The 25,853-nt window shown below is 34.4% G+C and overlaps 1 protein-coding gene across 1 annotated transcript; it reads right to left on the bottom strand.

Moving 5' to 3' along the window:
• Positions 1 to 2,777: 2,777 nt before the first annotated feature.
• LOC109810790 (nucleolar GTP-binding protein) lies at positions 2,778 to 4,049 on the bottom strand. The gene has a single exon (XM_020374344.3). It carries the CDS (start codon positions 3,894 to 3,896, stop codon positions 2,958 to 2,960), a length of 939 nt encoding a protein of 312 aa, XP_020229933.1. The 5' UTR covers positions 3,897 to 4,049; the 3' UTR covers positions 2,778 to 2,957.
• Positions 4,050 to 25,853: the final 21,804 nt, after the last annotated feature.

Here is a 25,853-nt window from a genome sequence, read left to right as displayed (position 1 = left end):
AGAAAATCCACTTTTAGATGGAGTTCAAAATTCAGAGTGGTTGCCTCAAATTGATACAAATGATGAAGATGTGGAAGGTGGAGATAGTGATAATGATGGTGGTGACTTAAGCCCACCAAGTAATAATAGTGGTGATGATGGTGTTGATATTGAAGGTGAAGAAAATGATGGTGAGGATGATGAGGATGAACAAAGACAAAATGATCCATATCAAGAGATTCCATATAATAGGCGTGACACAAATCTGGTAATTGATTTCACTACTTTTATGCCAGGTATGATTCCTCTTGATCGTTCATTTTTAGGTAATAATAGAAGAGATAATTCACAAGTTAGAAGAGGAAAAAATAAACAGAATGTGTCATGTCAAGATTCTTCATCTTCCCATATTGAACAAAGTTTTAGTGACTTCAATATTGATGATTCTTCAGAAAGTAGTCAAGGGTACTATCCACCATCAGTTTATCATCATCCATATACAATCAATATGCAAGTGTCCAAGTTCCCTCATACCACCAACCATCAATGAATTATAATGATCTTTATTATCAACAACAAAGTGGTGGATTTTTTTATTATGTTTTTGGACAAGGAGCCACACAAGGGGATAACCAAAGCGAGAGTGGAGGCTATAATCATCCTCATCACTCTACTATGTGGTACTAAGTATCATGTGAGTTAAAAATTTATTATATATAATTTTTTACTTGTGAAAAAAAATCATGCTTTTTATAGTTTTACAATATTAATAAAAATTTCATATTTTTTCCTTGTAGTGAAATGTATCTCTGAAGGGTGGCATTGCTTCTGAGATAATTGATGATAATGAAACTTGTGACCAATAATATTACTTTATGTCAAACAATTTCCTTTTTTCTTTCTTGTTTATTTGAAATTTGTCTAAATATGTGTACCTTTAAGTTTTTTATTTGCGTCAATGAGACAATCTACTTTTGAAAAATTATGACAAATATTAAGTGAGAATTAATCTAACCACTATTGTATTTCTCTTACTTTTAAATTAATTTTAAAATAAATTAAATTATTCATTAAAATAATAGAATGTTTAGAAAAAGAAATAAAAATGTATAAATCTTTAAAAATAAAACATATATCGATAATTATAATTTTTTATATTTAATGCAAATAATTAATAATTTCACACTGCAATAATCACAATCTACATCACAATACTCGCAATCACAATAATTACAATCGGGACCACAATTTAAAACCATGGTGTTAACCCAAGAAGCTATGTCAAGCTCCTAACCAAGTTCGGTAGTGGCAAAAGCACAAAATCCCTAAGAGTATAGTACCTATTAGTGGATGTAGCCACATCCTACAATGTCCTCATTGGCCGACCCTCCTTGAACGCCTTACAAGCAATCGCCTGAACGCCACATTTGGTAGTGAAATTCCCAGCAAGCAACAAAAAAATAATCACAATGCGGGAAAACCAAAGAATGGATGGAAGATGCTATGCCGAGAGCTTAAAGATCGTCCCAAGAAAAGCAACTGACCCAAATACCCCAAGTCACACCATCACCCCAATCATCCAACCACCACTCATGGGATTCGACCAAGAGCCTTGCATCGAGCACGACGACACTCACCCAACTCTAGACGTGGATGAACTTTATGACCTCCAGATCAGCACCAAACTTGATCAAAAGATGGAGATAGGCAAACACATATCAATCGAATATTGAACAAATTCTCCTCGCTGACATCGACCCATTTGCATGGAGTATTGCATACATGTCAAGTATTAACCTTGATTTCATGCGTCACAAGTTGTCAATTTGCAGGGAAGTTAAGCCCATCGCCCAATGAAAACGCAAGTTGGACAACGAGAGACACAAAGCAATGAAAGAAGAAACGTGCAAGCTGGAAGCTGTCAACTTCATCCAAGAAATCACATGCACCATTTGGCTTGCTTATGTAGTTCACTACACTAACCTTAACAAAGGCAATTCCAAATGATGCATATCCCTTAGCTAATATAGATCGCCTCATTGATAGGGCATCTGATCACCCACTACTAATTAAGCTTCTTAGATTCTTACTCCAGATACAACTAGATCATGATATATCCTTCAAATGAAGATAAAATTGCCTTCATCACGGATGACTCTGGCATTTGCTACAAAATAATGCACTTTGGTCTCAAAATCACAAGACAACTTACGACAGGCTAATGAACAAAGTCTTCCGTGAATCAGGACACAAGAAGAAAGTCTACATCGATAATATATATGGTTATCATATTTGAGGAACTTGACAATCACATCACCGACTTAGCAAAAACTCTAGCCCAATCAAAAGGCACATGCACCTTAATCCAAAAAAAAAAAAAATACTTTTGGTGTAGGAGGACAAGTTCTTAAGTTTCATGCTCACTTATAGGAGCATCGAGGCCAACTCTAATAAGTGTGAGACATTTATCAACATGAGAGGCCCCCTATGTTGAAGAAAGTACAAAAACTCACTCTGCGACTAATGTCACACTATATATCGCTTCCTATTTATTTACTTTCTGTCTTTTTGTCAACAAAGGTGTGGAGAAACAAATATTATTTAATTAATTTAATAAAACTTTAAATAAAAATAATATATAACTTGATTTTCTCGCTCCTTTTCTTTTAAAATTATACTGTCAAACGTACTTTGTTTGAAGAAAGTGCGGTTTAAAACTATAACGTAAATAATTGCTAGGTATAAATAAGTATAGGAATCTACAGAAGAGAGTAAAGAAATTGATAGACGCAGGCACATGAGCAAAATATTTGAGCGGGAAGTTATTCAAAGAAATCAGAAATTAAGCTGTACTGTACAGATTAAGGAAGTTATAGTAAAAGAAAAGCAGAAGCTAACACGGGGATTTTAACATAATAGATTCCCCAGTTGTCACACCAAAGTATTTGAAACTCGGAATAAAAAGTAGTAAAGGACGATCATCTTTTACAACTTCGAGTCCTGGACATGAGATCTCTGATTCCGCCAACAATCCACGTCTCTTTTGCAACATCAGAGGAAATGTCGTAAAAATCAGAGTCGTAGCGCATGACCACCACATTCTTCTCTTCCTCCATCAACGACTTTAAACTCTGTCCCTTCTTTTCCGCCACCTCCCCTTTTTCTTTTTCTTTTTCTTTTTCTTTTACTTTCTCTATCTCTCTCTCTTCACTCTCCTCTCTCACCCAACTTTTGGCCGGAGCAGACCTACACCGCATCAGCAACAAGGCGTTGGGAGGAGGCACACTCTCCTCCTCCTCCCTCTCCTCTCTCTCCTCTCTCCCGACGCCGTTGCCTTGGTCCTCTTGCAACACCATGAACCATTTGGAGAAAACCGTTCTGGATGCCTCGTCCACATGATTCTCCTCTTCTTCCACTTCCACTTCCTCCTCGTCCTCGTCTTCTTCCGTGGCGAAGGAGCCGAAGCATCGCAGGTCAAACCTTATGCTTCGTAAGCATGTCAAGAACTGCATTACCTCCTTCTTGAAACCCAGCGTCTCCGCCCAGTTGAGACGCTTCCTCTGTTTCTTATCGGTGTGGATTTTCTCTATCTCTTCCATCACCGACTGCCAGCTCCTGCACGTGCCGCTTTTGGGCCGGACCTTGATTTGTCCCGCGCACGTCACTTTCGGGGAGGTCGGTTCCGTTATTTCGGAGCCCATTGACTTGGTTTTGGCCCATAGAAGAGGGCTGGCTTGGCCGGCGCCTCCGCCTCCTCGGGAGAAGGATTTCTTACGATGGTGGTGGCGCTTGTTGGGCTCCGTGGGCCTGGCTGGGCTGCAAATGGCCTTGGGCATTAGCGTAAGATGAGCCCGAGATGGGAAACATACTAATAGATCAGTAGAGGGTGCTGATGCTTTGCCTTCTCTTCCTTTCATTCTATTTTCTCCCTTAGATCGATTAATGGTGTGGGGGGTTTTAAAAGAAAGGAGGGAAGCATGAAGCAATGACAGCTTATGCTTTAGCCTTTATCTAGGTGTACGTTCCTTCTCTTTTATCCATTAATTCTTATTGCACTGCTTTATGGTCCCCTTTGAATTTGGGGTCACGCCAGATTTAGTTTTAAAAATTCAATTAGTGCTTGCTCCCTTGGGGCAAATATTATTTAAATAACATAAAGGTTATATGGAAAGCCAAAGCCCACGAGGCTTGCTTCATGATCCAATCATGGCCACGCCTTGTGAGCCCATGCCAGATGTTATGCTTCACTCTTACTATCTTCCCACAACCCACAAATACACATGCTTTCAACCTCAACTACCCAACCCACAACTTTCTGTGACTAAATTTAAAGAAACCAAAAGGAGGAGAATAGAGATCATTGCTTAGGGATCGCTTTCCTTTCAACTCAACTGCTGCTGCACACCATCATTCAACTCATGCCAACAAACCAACCCTTTTTCTTTAACTCCAAACATTAATTAATGCCTTCTTTTTTATCATCATAACTACATTAATGATTCATCTACATACTATTTCAAACTCTAGTTAACAAAGGTTAACAATATAATAGCGTCTTAATTAAGATTTTCCTACCTTTTCTTTTCCTTTCTAATTGTCTAATTGTCTCACTTTTTTTATCACGAAAAAAAGTAAATACACGTAAAAGACAAAAATATTAATTGTCGTGACTCGTGACATGACTGTGAAATTTAAAGATAAAAATAATGGTAAGTGTATGAATATGATTTGACAGCAGGAATTTCCTTAGGTACGTCTAGATTGTAGAAAATAGTGAATAACCTTTATTCTGGCTCCTTTTCTTTTCCTGAATCCGGAGTATGTCGCTGCCGAACTAAAGTTATTAAGGTGTGAAACGGAGACTAATTAAAGTGAGGATGCCATAATGAAGACGGTAAAGCACTTGAGAGCATGGGAAAAATGGTCCCCTCTAGTCATTATGCAGGTAGCACTAGGATTATAATTTATTCTTTACAACCACGAATCATATAGTACTCTTCTTCATTTTATGATTTAGTTTATAGTTGTCATCATCATATGGAGATCTTCTACATTTACATATTCGATGTGCAACCATATAAACAAACCGAAAGTGGTAATGGCAAGGTTACTTCCTCAACTCATACACGTGTCTCAACTATTTACATTTCAATTATGGATCCTTTGAACTTTGAAAACTTAGTCCTGCGTGTTTTCACATGGAATATTAATTACAAAACTTACTGTGACTATCAAATTGAATCTGTTAAATTCAAGTTTGGGGGAAGAATGACATAAGAATTTCAAACATCCGAGAAAGAAAAAAGAGATAAAGGTAACCAAGATTCTGAACTAGACAAACTTTAGTGAGAATTTGCAATCATTTTGACCATGTAGGGGAAAAATAAGCGACTATTTCGAAAGACCGCAGCCAATAAAAAACTAAAACACCATCTTAGGTTAATAAGTTTTCTTGTATCTACAATTTTGCGTTGTTGTACTTGTGCATGACAAACTAAAAAATAAATTAATTGATCACATTTATATTGTATCATATATAATTGGGCTAAAATCCTATTTTGGTCCCTTATAATCTTTTTTTGTTTCAATGTAGTTTCACTTTTATTTTTGGTCTCAATTTGGTCCCAAATTAATTAATTGGTTTCAATTTAGTCCCAAATTAATTAATTAGTTTCAATGTGGGACTTCCGTCTAAATTATTTAAACGGAGTTAACTTTTGGGCACGTGGATGCCACGTAGATGCATACGTGGATGCCACGTGGATGATATTTTTTTTAAAACACCTGGACCCAGAACGGCCCGTTCTGAAACCAAAACGGGTCGTTCTGGTTGCACTCTTCGTGTGTTAATTTTGCAACTGAAACGGGTCGTTCCAGATGCGAAAATTAACACACCACCAGTGCAGCAGAACGGGCCGTTCTGAAAACAGAACGGGTCGTTCTGGTTTCAGAACGGGCCGTTCTGGTTTCAAAATGGTCCGTTCTGGATTCAGAACGGCCCGTTCCAAAACTGAGAATACAATATTTTTTGCTTAATTGTGTTTTTGATCGCTCAAGTATTATAATTATACAATTTTGATCCCTAAGATCTTAATTGAGTAATTTCAGTTCTTAAAAGATTTTAGATGTGTAATTTTAGTCTCACAATTTTTAATTGAACAATTTTAATCTCTCAAATATCATAATTGTGCAATTTTAGTCTTTCTCATTAAAAATTTAATAATTTTAAATTTTAATATATATATATATAATGTTTTAAAACTATATAATTGTTTGCTTATTTAAATTACCGTATATTATAATTTTTTTAATGTATCAAATGATATATATTTATTATTAATTTTTAATGGGAGAAACTAAAATCGTACTCTTATGATATTCAAGGGACTAAAATTGTTCAATTAGAAATTGAAGGACCAAAATCGCGAATTGCAATTCTTTAAGGACTAAAATTACCCAATTAAAATCTTGTGAATCAAAACTGCACAATTGTAATACTTGAGGGATAAAAAATGCAATTAAACCAATATTCTTTATTAATTTTATTAAAAAATATAAATTTTGAAAAATATTTTTTATAGTAAAAATTTTAAAATTACTTATTTTTATAAAATACAATTGTCTTATAAATAGAGTAATCATTTTTTTTTCTCTTTCTGTTTGAAGAAATATTTAAGTATCACTTTATAATTTTTTGCAACTTATTTAAAATTAGAGGAATAAAATGATAAAAATTAATAAGATAAACATAATAAAATAAAATATATAAAAAATATTAGTATATTTATTTTATTAGATATAACAACATAATTAAAATATAATTAATAATATATATTTTATAAAATTATTAATATTTTATATATAAAAAAATGAAACCAGAACGGCCCGTTCCGGTTTCAGAACGAGCCGTTCTGGGTCCAGGCGTTTTAAAAAAAATTGTCATCAACGTGGCATCCACGTATGCATCTATGTGGCATCCACGTATGCATCTACGTGGCATCCACGTGCCCAAAAGTTAACTCCGTTTAAATAATTTGGACGGAAAGTCCCACACTGAAATCAATTAATTAATTTGGGACTAAATTGAAATTAATTAATTAATTTGGACCAAATTGAGACCAAAAATAAAAATGGGACTACATTAAAACAAAAAAAATTATAAGGAACCAAAATAGGTATTTAACTTATATAATTACGTAGGTTCATGTCGACCAATATATATATTAAATAATAACTTTATATAATTATGTAGGTTCATGTCGACCAATATATATATTAAATAATAACTTTTTTAACATTTAATGCAGTTCACTAGCTGGTTATATTAAAACAATCGCGACTATTGATGACAAATTGCACGGAAAGCAATATAAAATAATTAGGATTCTCGTTGCGACATAAAGATATAAGTATGCTTAAAACTTCTTAAAAGAAAAAAAATAATGTCAAATAAAATTTTAAAATTATTTTTGTCGAAGAAAAATTTGAAAAAAAAATAGAATTTAAAAAAATTAATTTAAAGAGTTTTGACTTCTACTTTTTTCATTTCAATTGTCAGAACTTAAGGACATGTTATCTTAATTTAAGAGCAATTTTGAGACTTAAAAAATTATAGCACTGTCAAACAGCTTAACTTTAACCTTTTGTTTTTATGTAAAGTTTAATTTCTATACATCAATGTTGTAAAGAAATTTGACATTATCAACCAATTAAAATTATGTTCGAAATAAATTTTAAGATGGGTTTTATAAAAGTTAACAACTTTAATATATCATATAAATAGACTTTATACTATTGTTGTATATATTACGCTTTTTAATTTTAGCTTTAAAGTAACTTTGAAACTAAGAGAAATCAGACAAAGTACTACTTTGGAAGGTAATATATAAGTGTTCTGAGTTGATTCTATATAGAAGATGCTCATGCTATGCAGTAATGTGAAGTTGAAGAAGTCATTTTCGCATAACATGACGTCAAATAGGAGTGTGGAAAAAGGAGTAAAAAAGCGTCAGTTAGGAGTGTGAAGTTCTAATTGTTTGTTTGCATCTTGGGCACTGTTTTGGCTTTTCAAAGAAGCTAGACAGATCAACCTCATACGAAGGCATTTACCATGGAACCGCATTAGCAGTTGGGAATAACTTGAATCGTGCCATTTAATACACCCCCAATTAATATTGAAAGTTTGAAACATGTGGATTTTAGTTCAGTTTGTGAAGATATACATATACAAATTTTACGTACAATTATCTAATCAAGTTTTATTTCAAGAATTTAGGTGGTTAAAAAAAGAAGAAGAAAAAAAAATATGCATCGCCCTAAGATTTCTTATTAGTAATAATTATTTAATGATAACAAATTAATTGTCTTTATTTTATTATCTAATAAAAATATTAATGACTAATAAATCATAATCACTAAAAATACATTTATATTATATCAAAATTTACAATTAACGATAATTATTTAATGATAATAAACTAATTGTATTTATTTTATTATCCAATAAAAGTATTAATGTCTAACAAATAATAGCTATTAAAAATATATTTATAAGAGTAATTATTAAAAATGGTCGATAAAAAGTAAGAGTGACTTTTAATTCATTTTATTGGAAAAAACTTAGGTTTATATCAACTAGGAGATAAGACAATTAAAGAGTATATAAGTAGAAGATAATCCTTACTTACAAGTTAGTTTTGTAAGATTGAGTTAAGCTTAGAATTCACTATTTTAAGAAAGTATCAGATCACTTACCATTTATTCACGTATCAAGTCCAATAGTACTAGACTTGAGAGTTGTATTTGAAAAAATCAAGTTTCACATCAACTAAAAATAAAATAATTAAATAGTATATAAATAAAGGACAATCAAGTCTCATATCCACTAAAAATAAGACATAAAGAGTATATAACTTAATAATTATTTCTTAAACTTTTAGTAATAATAATAATAAAAATATTAAATACTAGTAAAAATGACACAAAAGTCATACTTTTTTCAACTATTATAAGAATCCTTACTAACATACAAAATAATTTTCGATAAATATAATGATTAATGTGAAAATGCTAGTAAAATATTTTGTAGTCATTTTTATTGTTACTAAAAACAATATTAAATATCATTAAAAAAAAATTATAATGATGACATCTTTTATCTTTACTATGTATGGTTGCAATGGAAGATTAGATATCCATATCTCTTTTAATAGTTTAGTGTTTAACAATATGCGAATACGATTATGCATTTTCACCGATGATTTATTTTAAGAAAAGGTTTTATTTTATTTTATTTTTACCACTGAAAAACAATTATATCTTAAAACAAGCTTGTCCAAACGTAACATATAATAACTGAATTAATAAGGCATGCCATGCTATTCGATGTGCAACAATCGTTTTCACCAATACTTTTTATTGGGTACATCTCTTTAATTATGAATTTGATACATATTCTAAAACTATGGGCCCATGATCCATTTAGTTATCCTAACATTTCTTTAGGAAAAGCAAGATGCTTAGTATTTGGGCCATAATGCGAGTGGAAGCTGAAGGAAGACAACGGCACAAGCAAAATATGGGTTCACGTAAAGATTTCAATCAGTTGGGGTTCGGCGTATATAACAACATAAAAGCAAAAGGTTTTAATCATTAAAAATATGTGCCTGTGTTTTTATGTAGCAGTAGCACCATACACAATTTATTCGCAAATCATTGTTAATATACATTATCAATTTGAAGAAAAGTAAAAAAATTATGCAAACATTTTTAATTAAAAAAATTAAGACAAATAGCTTAAAAATAGAAAATTTCTTATTTCAGTAAAAAAAAATGTGTTTTAAAAAAATTTAAACAATCGTACTATGGTTATCTTATCTAAATCTTGAAATCAAAATAAATTTGGATTTTAGTATGTAAAATATATATTTTATATAACTAAAAAGTTATAATAAATAAATAACTTTAAATATTTCTCAATATATAAATTATATATTAAGTTTATGATAAATAATTTATATTGTGATATAATATTTTTTATTATTGATAAATTTAAAAATTAAAATTTAATTTGAAAATAAAAATGAAAATGGAAAAAAAAAATCAAGAAATTAAAAAATAATAATAATGTTTTAGTTGAAGAAAAATTTCTAAAACTCTATGGTTTAAAATAACTATTTTAATTTATAATTGTTATCATGATGTCAAACCATGTTTTTGGACAAGAAATCAATCCATTTAGAAGATTGATCAACTTAACTAGCAATTGTAAGTAATTGTAAGATTTTTTTAATAACTACAAACTAAATTAAAATTAATCTGAGTTAGTTGGTTTCTCGACCTATTGTGGCCATATAAACAACATTGATGTTATTCTTACCAAGAATTTGATGTACTTTAATCTGTTTCTAATTTGCTTTTTGTCTAGGCCTCCGTTGATAACCTCTAAATATATGCAACAACTCCTACGTTCCAAAGTTTTTGACGCAAGGTTAGATACCTAAAAAAGAGACTTCAAAGATCAAGTTAGTTTTCATATTTTCCAATATGGTGTATATAAGAGTACATCGTCCTTGGGATAATTGTCTTTTGGTAACCGTTCTCGACGTGGTCTCCCGGGTGGCTATAAGTTGAATTAAATTACTCCGTAGATTACCTGTTCACTCTCTTCTTTTTTTTGGATTGACCATTTTGTCCTTATGATTGACTAACTTCTCATACAAATTAGCAGTTTGACCTTTATAAGTTGGATGGTCCAACCTCATAGGTTAGCAAGTTTGACCTCATAGGTTGACAAATCCAACCTCATAGGCTGGTTAGTATACAAGCTAGTCCGACCTTATAGGTTGGCTAGTAAACAAGCCCCCCAAATCCCAAGTGATGGAATGATTGGAGGGACTTTAATGAGGCCTTGGTATTTGTTGGGTATGAGCTTTTCATGCGCTACATTATTTCTATTTGTGTTAGTGTCGATATCTATGGGGTTCAAGGTTATGTGTTGAGGGGTTTTAATGATGAGATGTATGTGCAAGTTTATCTTGAGGCAGAGAAAAGATGGATTATGTAATTATTTCTCTCAATCAATGAGTTATCTTTCTTCTAACTGTTAGGTTTGAGGGGTTTTATTGCATGTCGTTTAGATTTTAGGGGTTTTATTGCATGTCATTTCAATAGTGGAGGGTTGTCCTGCTATTACATTCATTATGCCATTTCAAGAAGATGTGTTTCTTACAATTCCTCGAAGTCGTTACATAGGTTATAAATGCACCTTTGGCATTTCTTTTATGTTTTCATTTTCCTTACCAACTTCGTCTTCACTCTCCCTTTTTCTGTTATCTTACTGACCTTGTTGTTTTTAGTGTGTCTTATTCAGGTACCCTACTTCCTTTCTTCTCCATCTTCCTTTTCCTTTTTTTTATTTGATTCGTGTGTAACATCTGTTGGGGAGAATGTCTAGCTTCGTTGAGCCCAATTGTGTGAATGAAACAGAGTTTAATGACCTTGTAAGACAAAGAGGATATAATGTAAAAGGTTATGTTGTTGGTGAGAAAAGAAAGAGGGGAGTAACAATAGGAAGGATTCACATTAGCCTATCATTGTGCCCAGTTTCGATTGGGTCAGAGGAGATGTGGGGAAATACTATAGTAAATTTTTTACTATTGATAGTATTTCGACATTTATGCGAACGTGTTCTATTACTACTTTACTTGTGCCTAAACTCTTTGTAGTGGAACCTTGCAGTCCGATTGACTTTATTTTCTTGTCAGGTCCTTCAACTAATTTTTACACATACATGTATCAGTGTTTATTTGTTGATCTTGGTGTGTTACTTCCTTTTACCCAATTTGAATGTGATTTTCTTACTAGGCCTAACGTTGCCCCAATCCAACTTCACCCAAATAGTTAGGGATTTCTTAGGGCTTTTCAGATTATTTGTTATTTAATGGGCATTGAGCCTTCTTTACCCAAGTTTTTTTTAATATATTTTCATCATTGAAGTATGGGGAACCGATTGCCTGGATATCCTTAAATGGGGTTTATCAAGGTCTTTTTACTTTGTTTAATGCTTCTTATGAGAATTTTAAAAATTTGTTAGAGTTCGTCCTACATGCACTAATTCAAATATTAATACTCTCTTTCATGAAAATGGTCGACCTAAGTTTCCTTTGTATTGACAATTTGAGCCTGTGAGGTTTAAGAGTGTGGAGGGCATAATTCTCTTACCATCTGAGGAGAAGGATATAAATGTTTTGAAAGAGTTGCCTCATCCTCTAGATTGTAAAGATATTTTGCAACTTGCTTCTTCAAGTGATCTCTCTACGGATTTAGAAAGTGAGTGTTATCATGTATATTGATATTATATTGTGTTTAACTAATGTATCTTGACTTACTAGGAGTTCAATTTGTTTTTACAAGGATAGTGGATAAGAATAGTTGAGACTTTGAAGCACAAATTCAAGTTGGACTCAATTGCTTCCATTGATGGACAACCTGCCAAAGAGGTTGGCATTGCCAAAGTAAAGTCTAATTTCCATTATCGAAAGAAGAAAAAGATTATTTCAAAACCTCAAAGGCCAGATGTAGGTGAGGTCGATACTAATCAAGAAAGTGTTTTATTAGATACAACTATTGGGCCAAGTGGTAGAGATGTTAGGAACGCAAATGTTGAGACAAATGTTATTGTTCTTGATAATGTTGAGAAAGGGAATGTTGTCAAGGATGTTGATAGGGTTAGTGGTCCAGCCTCTAGCTACCAATATATATGTTGATGTTGTGATCGATCAAGCTACTGACACGGTGACTGATTGGCCTACTGATATAGTTACTTTTTAGAGTAGAGGTAACATTAACAACATCCCTAAGGGATCTTTTGTGAATGATGTTGGTGGTGATTTTGGAATGGATGTGCTTACTCCCTTAAGTATCAATGTTTCTAATGTTGTTCAGGTATTTTTATAGCGTTCTAACAACATTGTGACTTATTGGAAAAATAAGTATGAAGGGAGTAGGGAGAAGATGGAGAGGTTGGAGGTTGTGAACAGTAAGATAAAAATTGGATGAAAAAGGTGGTGGTTGAATTGTATGAGGTTCATCAAAAACTAATTAAATGTATTTCATCCTTGAAAGTTTCTAATAAGACTAATGAAGCATATTCCGCAAAGATTGATGATATGGTCGATAAGTCTACGCTTTGCAGGTGGAATTTGATATACACCTTGTTACTTTTCAAGAGACTATAAGGGATGAAGCTTCTAAGAAGATTGGCATCACTAAAGATAAACTTAAGCATGCAGAGAGGCATATTGACAATTGTCATGGGATCATTTCTATCAACATAAAAGATATCAAGAACATGGCTCATGATCTTAGCCAAGTTAAGAACTAGTGTTGATTTGAAGGATGAACAACAAAAGTCAAAAGGTGTTGGAGATAAATTATCTAAGGAGTTGATTGATGCTCAATGTCAAGTGGTGATTAAGCATGAGTGGATTTAGTAAAGCTATTCGTTAATTCAAGTTATTTTTCCTTGATCTTGATGTTTCTCGGTTTGACATTGATAAAGATGTAATTAACAGGTGGTTAGTGACTGTAGGGGAATCTTCTTCAAAAAAGAGTGATGGTGCTATTTGAAAACATGAGTTTGTATTAGGCATGTATGATTTTACTGCGTTCTTAGTCTTTTTTGATGTACTCCTTGTTTACCATTATAATATATAAGTCTTTTTCTAGCCTATTTTATTGCATTTATTATATGCTTTTAAATTTAGTGTGACTTTTCTAAAGTTGATTTAGATTTGTGTCCGAGTTATAGATCTAAGTTTTGGTTCAGCACTTAAACACTCAAATTTAGCTTGTAACTTCAAACTTGACTTTAACGCTCAAACTTAGCCAATTAAAATTTAAACCAGGTTCGTATTCAGCTTGTAGCCTCGAACTTGACCTCGAGACTTAGCCTTTAAAAATTAACCTAGGCTCGAATTTGGCCTGTAGATTCAAACTTGACATCAGGACTTGGCCTTTGAAAATTAACCCAAACTCAAATTCAATATGTAGATTCAAAATTGACCTCAAGACTTGAACTTTGAAAATTAACCCAACCTTGAATTCGGCCTGTAGTTTCAAACTTGGCCTTAAAAAATTAACTCAGGCTCAAACTTAGCCTTTAAATGTCAAAGTGATTACTTTTTTTTTATTTAAGTCTATTCAAATATAAGATGACATTAAAATGAGTGCAAAGGGTTTTGTTTTTAATTTATAATATTTGTACATCCCTTTGTTTTTCTTTCAGATGTGCCTCATTAAAATCCCTTCAACCAAAACCCTTATTTTTTTTACATTGGGAAAATAGGTTGAAGTAGGAAAAAGAGTATATCAATTGTAGATACATTCATTCAACTTAAATAAAATTTCAAATGAGTGGCATTCCAAATTATGGATATGTTTTTGCCACTTAACCCCTCTAAGTTGTATGCTTATTTTAGAGGTTTTTCATAATTCAGAAAGATCCTTCCCAGTTAGCTGCTAGTTTTCTTGTTGTTGTATCTTGCCTTGCTTCTTTAATAGCTCTCCACACCAAGTCACCTTCATGGAATCGCCTAGGTTTGACTTTTGAATTGTATCTTCTCAATGGACGAAGTTTACATGCTTTTCTTATTTCTTCAACAAGATCTAGGTTGGTACTGTAACGACCCACCTTAGGTCATCACATCAATAACCAACCAAAATAAAAGAGCATCTATAATAAAAAAAATAGAGCAAAAGCCAGCTACGCTAGAGTGTAAAAATTGTTTTCATAATAGCAAACATAAGTATATTAGTCATTCTCAGTAAAATCATACAGTCATCCAAAATATATTAACATTAACCATTAACAGAAACACCCTAGGTGCTGGTCAAGCTCTAAGCCTAGCCACTTCTCAAAGCAGCTACCCAGAAGACTCCTTGCTATCCTATGGCTTCACACCTGATCTGCTCCCCCACATAGTGAGATCATCACAGTTCCACCACATGGAAACATAAGGGTTAGCACGTATAAAACCAACCATAGTATAAATATCATTTAACAATTATTTGTTCAAACCAACATGTATTTCCAAGATAGATATAAACCAATAGCATACATATTAATTAAAGAAATCCATAACCCTAGTATACAATCCATACCATATGTATACATAATCCACATCCAAAGCAAAGTCACACCACCGTATAATCCATGATGTAACCAACACATCCAAACCAAATGTTGGCCTCAACACCTATCCAAACCAAGTGTTGATACGGTGAAACATGTCAGCAACCCATGTCTCACGCCTAACCTCTCATGGAAAGTATACAGTTGGATTACGTCGTCACGTAACCCTGGTGGGGTCACCTCATCCATCGGTATGACTCGACCCAGACCCATACCGGTAGCAAATAGATACTTAGAGGAGTACTTCAGAATCCACCTAACATCTGAAGTGGTTTACTATATAATCCTTGGAAAAGTTCCAAATTGGAAATCCTCACAATGGGATTCCGAAATTCCATATTTTCTCCAAAGATTATATCCTTGATCTCACCAAGAGATCTCCCATCCATAACCTTACTCCTCTCAGTTCTATTTACTTTTCCAAACCACATACACATAACATACTTCATAATTATATATATAAATATAATCATAACCATGCCAAATTAAATATCCAAAACAACCACCAACTTGAATAAATAACAACCATCAACTTAAATAAATAACAACCTTCATACAAACAAAATAGCATATTAAAAGTTATACTACTCCTATCATGCTCATGTATACTAGATTAAGTCTTATAAGTACTACCCTTACTTAGCATACTAGATTAATTTTATAAATACCACCCTTACTTAGTATACTAGATTAATTTTATAAATACCACCCTTACTTAGTATACTAGATTAATTTTATAAATACCACCCTTACTTGGATAATCCTGAACTGAAACTCGGGCAGAAACTGAGACTATAGCACAGCTGCCTCCCCAAGGCTCCTTCCGTCTAAAACAGGGACCGGAGCTAAAATTAGGACAGAACCTCTTCCTCTGGATTTCTCTTGATCTTCAAAGAGAAGAAGAGGGAAAGAAGAGAGTATAAGAGAAGAGAGAATGAGAATTGAGGGATGAGAAGTATTTCTTGGGATGGTTTGCAATGGAGAAGTGAAGGCCTATTTATAGCCTCCAAAACACATTAAAAAATGTAAAATAATGGAGAAAAAGATAGACAAAACTAAGTGGAATGAATTAGTGGAATGAATTATAGAAGTTGGTGGGATGAATTAATGGAGTTGGTGTGAATTAATGGAGTTGGTGCCATGTTCTTTTCCGCACCGACTTTGGCTACTGATTTGGACCTTATAGACAGCCGAATCTGAAAATATTTCCTTCATGAAAGTTGTAGGATTTTCTCTTATCTTTCCATAGCCACCAAGTTTGTATCATTTGAACAACCACCGACCAAGTTATACCCCAAAAACCGAGGCTTGCCAATCAGCCCAACGAGAAACAATTGTATCAATAAATGTCCAATTTTGACCTCCTAAACGACCGATTTTGCAAATGGCTATTTCTGCAAAAGTTGTGCGTTTTTCTCTTAGATTTCCATTGACACCAATTTTGCATCATTTGGACCATCACAGCCCAAGTTATGCCTCGGACACTGAGACTAGTCAGTCAGCCCAGCGAGAAATGATTCTTAAAAAAAAAATTTCACAACTATCTAATTAGATCTAACAACACACATATCTTTCTAAGCATAAATGGAGTGTGAATTATCTATAATTGAAGTAAAATATAACCACCAAATTATGACCAAATACCACATAGTAATAATGACAATAATAATAATAATAGTAATAATCATGTTGAAAACTGAGATGTTACAATTCTCCCCAACAACAAAAATTTTCGTCCTCGAAAATTCACTTACTCAAAAGAGATATGGGTATTGATCCTTCATATTGTCTTCCAACTCCCAAGTGGCTTCATTAGTGTCTGCATCCCAAATAACCTTCACCAAATTGATAGATTTACCTCGCAACTTCTTAACTCTCTTGTCTGCCACTGAAACTGGTTGTTTCTCAAAAGTTAAATTCTCCTTCACTTGCACTGCCTCTGATTCCAAGACATGACTCGGATCGTGAATATACTTCCTCAGTTGTGACACATGGAATACATCATGCAGATTAGATAGAAATGGAGGTAATGCAATCTGATATGCCACTGGTCCAATCCTCTTGAGAATTTGATACGGTCCAATAAATTTAGGATTCAACTTCTTCGCTTTGATAGCTCTTCCCACACCTGTGGTAGGAGTTACCTTCAAAAATACATGTTCTCCCTCTGAAAATTCCAAAGGTTTCCTCCTCTTGTCTGCATAAGACTTTTGTCGACTCTGAGTAGCTCTCATTCTTCCCTGAATTTGTTTCACTTTTTCAGTAGTTTGCAAGATAATCTCTGGTCCCACCATCATTGATTCTCCTTCTTTAAACCAACACAAAGGTGTTCGACACTTCCTCCCATACAGAGCCTCAAATGGTGCCATTTCTATACTTGCGTGAAAACTGTTATTATAAGTGAACTCAACCAAAGGCAACATCTCTTCCCAACTCCCTAGATGATCCAAAATACAAGCCCTCAACAAGTCCTCCAAAGATTGAATAGTCCTCTCAGACTGCCCATCAGTTTGTGGGTGATAAGCAGAACTGAGTCTCAACTTAGTTCCTAACGCCTGATGCAAACTCTGCCAAAATCGGGATGTAAAACGAGGATCCCTATCAGAGATGATACTAGAGGGCACACCATGTAATCTAACAATCTCCTTAATATACAATTGAGTTAACCTTTCTAAGGACCACTTTATATTCACCGGAAGAAAATGAGCACACTTAGTTAATCTATCCACGATCACCCAAATAGAATTACAATTCTTAGCAGACCTTGGTAATCCAACAACAAAATCCATGGTTATACTATCCCATTTCCATTCAGGGATCTCCATCATTTGTAACAAACCTCCTGGTTTTTGATGTTCCACTTTAGCTTTTTGACACACAATGCAAGATGCAACATACTCAGCTATCTCCCTTTTCATTCCATTCCACCAAAACATTTTCTTCAAATCTTGATACATTTTTGTCATACCTGGATGTATACTCAATTTGCTTTTATGAGCTTCCTCAAATATCAATTTCTTCAACTCCTCATCCTGTGGAATACAAATTCTACTCTTGTACCTCAAAATTCCATCTGTACCTTGTTCAAATCCTTCAGCTTTCCCAGAACTCATCAACTCCTTAACCTTGTTCAAACTCGCATCCTGAACTTGTTTTTGTTTCACCATCTCTAAGAAATCACTAGTAATGGTAGTCATACCACAACTAATGAAATTTGGGGCAACCACCACGTTAAGATTCATATCCCTGAATTTCTCTACCAACTCCATCTCTTTAACCATCATGTAAGACATATGGAGAGATTTTCTACTCAAAGCATCTGCCACCACATTTGCTTTACCTGGATGGTACATTAACTGAAAATCATAATCTTTCAAAAATTCAATCCACCTCCTTTGCCTCATATTTAACTCTTTCTGATCAAACAAATATTTCAGACTCTTATGATCACTGAACACATCAAACTTTGCCCCATAGAGATAATGCCTCCAAATCTTCAAAGCAAAAACTACCGCCGCCAACTCTAGATCATGCGTAGGATAATTCCGTTCATGAGTCTTTAACTGCCTAGATGCATAGGCCACAACCTGCCTATCTTGCATAAGAACACATCCTAAACCTTGATGAGATGCATCACAATAAACCTCAAAAGATTTATTAGGATCTGGCAAAATCAACACTGGAGACGACGTCAGCTTTTCCTTTAACTCTTGAAAACTCCTTTCACACTCCTCCGTCCATACAAAGGGATGATCCTTCCTGGTTAGCTGTGTTAAAGGCATAACTATTTTAGAAAATCCTTCTATGAATCTTCTATAATAGCCAGCCAATCCCACAAAACCTCTAACTTCAGTAACTGATTTCGGACGCTCCCACCTCAAAACTGCTTCCACCTTAGTAGGATCAACTGCAATTCCTTGTCCAGATATTACATGGCCCAAGAACTTAACTTCAGATAGCCAAAACTCACATTTTGATAATTTTGCAAATAATTGTTTCTCCTTCAATACTTGCAAAACTATCCTCAAATGTTCTCTGTGTTCTTCTACAGATCTAGAGTAAACTAGAATATCATCAATGAATACTACAACAAACTTATCCAAAAAAGGTCTGAAAATCCTATTCATATAATCCATGAAAACAGCTGGAGCATTCGTCACTCCAAAAGGCATGACAATATACTCATAATGACCATACCGAGTCCTGAAAGCAGTCTTTGGTATGTCCTCCTCCTTTACCCGTATCTGGTGATACCCAGACCTCAAATCAATCTTGGAGAAAACAGAAGCTCCTTTTAACTGATCCATCAAATCATCGATCCTTGGCAATGGGTACTTATTCTTGATTGTCAGTTTATTTAACTGCCTATAATCTACACATAACCTCATACTACCATCCTTCTTCTTTACTAATAACACGGGTGCTCCCCACGGAGAGACACTAGGTCTGATCATCTGCTTCTCCAAAAGTTCTTCAATCTGCTTTTTCAATTCTGACAACTCTGCTGGTGCCATTCTATAAGGAGAAATGGATACTGGTCCCGCCCCTGGTATAAGATCAATACTAAACTCCAACTCTCGCTTTGGTGGTAATCCAGGAATATCATCTGGAAAAACTTCTGGAAACTCTCTAACAACCTCAATACTATTCAACAATTTTTCATTCTCTACACTAATAAAGGATAGGATCATAAACCCTAGAGCTCCATCCTTCAACAACCCATCCACCTGTCTATTAGAAATAAACCTTTCCTGTTTAACAGCAGGAAAGATTAATCTCTTCTCTGAACAATCTATCAAAATCTTATTGATAGAAAGCCAGTCCATCCCTAAAATCACATCCAAATCCGATAAAGGTAAACAAAACAAGTTCACCTTATAACAACGCCCTTCTACTTCTATTGTACATCCTAAACAAACCTCAGAAGTCAAAACAGACCCTGAAGCTGGGGTAGAAACAACTAGATCCACACTCAAGGAATTCACAACTAATTTTGATCTCCTCACACATTCGTAAGAAATAAAAGAATGTGATGCACCAGAATCAAATAGAATAGAAATATCATTACCATCAATTTTGCCCTTCCCCTTTACTAGCTCAGATGATGTTTCAGCTTCAACACTTGTTAAGGCAAAAACACGTCCTGCTACAGTAGGTCGATCCACCTTTTGGTTCTCTCTAGCTGGAGCATTTCTGATATTGCAATCTTTAGCCATGTGACCCACCTTGCCACATTTAAAACACGCATAATTCTTTGTAGGACAGTCCCTCATCATATGTGGGCCTCCACACGTATAGCATCTAACAGCTCCTGTAGTAGTAGTCCCCATGGGTTTCTTATTAGCATTCCCAATCTGAAATTGGGATGGTCTCTTTTGAGATTGTTTCCCCCTTCCAGATGATCCTTCTGGTCCTTTCACCATTTTATTCCCTCCCTCAAATCTTTCAACCGTTTTTGCCTTTTCAACCAGCATTGGGAATTCCATAATTCCCATAGGAACAATGGTTTTCTTCAGCTCAAATCTTAGACCTTCACTGAACTTCCTGCATCTCCATGCTTCAGTGATAGCTTGAGAATAGTATCTAGCCAAGTGTTCAAACTTGACCACGTACTCCTGTACTGACATGTTCCCTTGTTGCAGTCTCAAAAACTCGGCTTCCTTAGCATATCTGGCGCTATCTGGAAAATATTTCTCCAGAAATACCTTTTTAAAATTCTCCCAATTCACCGCCTCCCCTCTGGCCTTCATCATAACCTGAGCACCTTTCCACCAGCAGCTAGCCTCACCCACCAACATATAAGTAGCATAAACAAGCTTCCTCTCCTCGGGGCATTGCATCACCATGAAAATTTTCTCTATTTCTTCAATCCATTGGTCAGCAACTTCTGGTCCATCAACACCTGTGAATTGAGGAGGATTCCCTTTTCTAAACTCTGACAAGCCTCTATACTCATCAGGTACGTTAGTCCTAGCTGTCTCAGCTGCAGCCCGATTGGCCTCCATCTGAGCCAACAAAGTATTCTGTTGTCCAATAGCAGCAGCAATTAACTCCATAGCTTGAGCAATTTGCCGCTCATCCATGCTTGAAGAAGAATTAGAATGATTTCCCCTACCAACCATCCTAAAAAAAATCAAGGAATTTTATGAGTTTACACTAAAACTCATAAGAAATTCCTAATCAAGATCAAGAAACTCATGAAGTTCCTTTCATTTCCACACAACGGAAATGCAACAAGACCATTTCCCACAAACCCTAAAGAGACTTGACCAGCTCTGATACCAAAATTGTAACGACCCACCTTAGGTCATCACATCAATAACCAACCAAAATAAAAGAGCATTTATAATAAAAAAAATAGAGCAAAAGCCAGCTACGCTAGAGTGTAAAAATTGTTTTCATAATAGCAAACATAAGTATATTAGTCATTCTCAGTAAAATCATACAGTCATCCAAAATATATTAACATTAACCATTAACAGAAACACCCTAGGTGCTGGTCAAGCTCTAAGCCTAGCCACTTCTCAAAGCAGCTACCCAGAAGACTCCTTGCTATCCTATGGCTTCACACCTGATCTGCTCCCCCACATAGTGAGATCATCACAGTTCCACCACATGGAAACATAAGGGTTAGCACGTATAAAACCAACCATAGTATAAATATCATTTAACAATTATTTGTTCAAACCAACATGTATTTCCAAGATAGATATAAACCAATAGCATACATATTAATTAAAGAAATCCATAACCCTAGTATACAATCCATACCATATGTATACATAATCCACATCCAAAGCAAAGTCACACCACCGTATAATCCATGATGTAACCAACACATCCAAACCAAATGTTGGCCTCAACACCTATCCAAACCAAGTGTTGATACGGTGAAACATGTCAGCAACCCATGTCTCACGCCTAACCTCTCATGGAAAGTATACAGTTGGATTACGTCGTCACGTAACCCTGGTGGGGTCACCTCATCCATCGGTATGACTCGACCCAGACCCATACCGGTAGCAAATAGATACTTAGAGGAGTACTTCAGAATCCACCTAACATCTGAAGTGGTTTACTATATAATCCTTGGAAAAGTTCCAAATTGGAAATCCTCACAATGGGATTCCGAAATTCCATATTTTCTCCAAAGATTATATCCTTGATCTCACCAAGAGATCTCCCATCCATAACCTTACTCCTCTCAGTTCTATTTACTTTTCCAAACCACATACACATAACATACTTCATAATTATATATATAAATATAATCATAACCATGCCAAATTAAATATCCAAAACAACCACCAACTTGAATAAATAACAACCATCAACTTAAATAAATAACAACCTTCATACAAACAAAATAGCATATTAAAAGTTATACTACTCCTATCATGCTCATGTATACTAGATTAAGTCTTATAAGTACTACCCTTACTTAGCATACTAGATTAATTTTATAAATACCACCCTTACTTAGTATACTAGATTAATTTTATAAATACCACCCTTACTTAGTATACTAGATTAATTTTATAAATACCACCCTTACTTGGATAATCCTGAACTGAAACTCGGGCAGAAACTGAGACTATAGCATAGCTGCCTCCCCAAGGCTCCTTCCGTCTAAAACAGGGACCGGAGCTAAAATTAGGACAGAACCTCTTCCTCTGGATTTCTCTTGGTCTTCAAAGAGAAGAAGAGGGAAAGAAGAGAGTATAAGAGAAGAGAGAATGAGAATTGAGGGATGAGAAGTATTTCTTGGGATGGTTTGCAATGGAGAAGTGAAGGCCTATTTATAGCCTCCAAAACACATTAAAAAATGTAAAATAATGGAGAAAAAGATAGACAAAACTAAGTGGAATGAATTAGTGGAATGAATTATAGAAGTTGGTGGGATGAATTAATGGAGTTGGTGTGAATTAATGGAGTTGGTGCCATGTTCTTTTCCGCACCGACTTTGGCTACTGATTTGGACCTTATAGACAGCCGAATCTGAAAATATTTCCTTCATGAAAGTTGTAGGATTTTCTCTTATCTTTCCATAGCCACCAAGTTTGTATCATTTGAACAACCACCGACCAAGTTATACCCCAAAAACCGAGGCTTGCCAATCAGCCCAACGAGAAACAATTGTATCAATAAAAGTCCAATTTTGACCTCCTAAACGACCGATTTTGCAAATGGCTATTTCTGCAAAAGTTGTGCGTTTTTCTCTTAGATTTCCATTGACACCAATTTTGCATCATTTGGACCATCACAGCCCAAGTTATGCCTCGGACACTGAGACTAGTCAGTCAGCCCAGCGAGAAATGATTCTTAAAAAAAAAATTTCACAACTATCTAATTAGATCTAACAACACACATATCTTTCTAAGCATAAATGGAGTGTGAATTATCTATAATTGAAGTAAAATATAACCACCAAATTATGACCAAATACCACATAGTAATAATGACAATAATAATAATAATAGTAATAATCATGTTGAAAACTGAGATGTTACAGGTACAAAGATGTTCCTCATTCCAAGCTCAGTGAAAATTCAGGCATCTAAATTAGTTCACCAACTTCTATAGGGATCATGGCGTCTGCCCCATAAGTCAGTCTATTATGGAGTTTTCTATGTGGTGTGTAATGGTGTGCCCATAATACATTGGGTAGCTCTTTTGCCCATTGACCTTTGAAATCACCTAATATTTTCTTTAATTCATTGAGGATTATCTTGCTTGCAGCTTCAACTTGGCCATTTGTCTGAGGATGTTCAACTGAAGTAACTTAGTGATTGATGCCAAGTTGTTCAATGAAGTTCTCCAATTTCCTATCAACAAATTATTTTCAATTGTTAGTTATAATTGAATAAGGAATACAATACCTATATATGAGGTTTTTCCATGTGAATTTATGCACGTTGTGTGAAGTAATATTTGCTAGCGATTCTGTCTGAATTCATTTAGTAAAATAGTCTATGGTTACCAATAGAACTTGACTTGTCCTTTTGCAAGGACCAAGTATGTCCATTCCCAAAATTGTAAAAGGCCAAGGTGATTGCATGTAATGCAAAGTCTCAAGTAGTATTCGGTGTAATGCAAGTTTTTTTTTTAATAATTGCAAGCTAAATTAAAATTACTATAAGTTGGTTGGTTTCTCAACCTATTGTGGCCATACAACTAACATTGATGTTGTTCTTACCAAGAAAAGGATGTACTCCAATCTATTTTTGATTTGCTTTTCATTTAGGCCTCTGTTGATAACCTTTGAATATATGCAACAACTCCTTCGTTCCAAGGTCTTTCATACGAGGTTGGGTACCTACAAATGAGACTTTGAAGATCAAGTTAGTTTTCATTTTTTCCAATATGGTGTATATAAGAGTACCTCGTCCTTGTAACCGCTCTCTACCTGGTCTCCTATGTGGCTATAGGTTGAATTAAGTTACTTTGTAGATTGGCTATTCACTCTTTTCTTATTTCAGATTGACCATTTTGTCCTTATGATTGACCAACTTCTCATACTGATTAAGAATTTGACCTTTATAAGTTGGAGGGTCCAACCTCATAGGTTGGCGAGTCTGACCTAATAGGTTGAGAAGTTCAACCTCAAAGGTTGGTTAGTATACAAGCTAGTCCGACCTCATAGGTTGGCTAGTACAGATGCTAAGCTGCATGTCATTCTTTTCGGCCTTACTTTTGTGTGCCAATATGGCTTTAGACAAGTTATATATGAATCAAACACTCTAACAACACTCAGTTTGTTGAATATTAATACTAGTTACCTTCACCATTATGGTACTGTTATCAATCAGATCATATCTCTTGAGAGTTTTCTTTGGGAGGTAACCTTTCAGCATGTGTACCAAGAGGGAAATCAACGTGTAAATTGGCTTGCCCATCAAGGATCCTCATCAACGAACAATTTGGTTACCTAAGACTATTGTCCACTTGGTTTTTGTCAGTTAATTTTAGCAGATGCTCGTAGTATAACTTCTTTGATATTGTAATTTGATTTTTCTTTTATTTCCCATTAACAAAAAAATTACTCTAAGTTTCTCTCTCTCGTATATTTCTCTCCACTTGTTATCCATCTTATAAATAAATTGGACTAAGTTATGATTTAGTGTTGCATTGTAGATGGATTTTGCATTTTATGTGATGACTTCATTCATAAAGCTTAGTTGTGTTAGGGTGCATGTAATTTAATTCATATGTACAATTGTTTATGATCATATCATGAAGTGTTATGTTTATGATTTTCAAGAAACTAATTTTTGCATAGTAACACTCTTCTACATAATTTTAAAAATCTGCTCAAACTGACCAATCCAACAAAGAATCGACAGTGATGTCAATTCAAACCTTTGAACAAATCAATCCCATTAATATGTTGGCTGGCTTACTCATCCCAATGTTGAGTATGTTGTTACTTATGTGTGCTACTCTCCCAATGGCCACTTGTGCTTATTTAAGAATGCTAAAATATAATATAAATGCACTAACAATGATTCAAGCTTAGGTCGTGGCAAAAAAAGGAAATACAGAGAATCGCTACACCAAATGACATTTTAATTTCTTATATGCAAAATATAAGACATATATTATATAAAATATAAAATTAATTTTTATTTATATTGATCCTAATCACTTAAATACCATGCTCTATTATTGTACAATATGCTTA

This window comes from Cajanus cajan, chromosome 6, assembly GCF_000230855.2.
Source record: "Cajanus cajan strain Asha chromosome 6, NIPB_CcT2T_4, whole genome shotgun sequence".
Taxonomy (NCBI): Eukaryota; Viridiplantae; Streptophyta; class Magnoliopsida; order Fabales; family Fabaceae; genus Cajanus; species Cajanus cajan.
Note: the sequence above shows the minus strand (reverse complement) of the source record. Positions and strands in the feature narration are given on the sequence as shown.

Coding starts and splice junctions, on each gene's coding strand:
- LOC109810790 (XM_020374344.3), bottom strand. CDS start 3,896: ATGAAAGGAAGAGAAGGCAAAGCATCAGCACCCTCTACTGATCTATTA.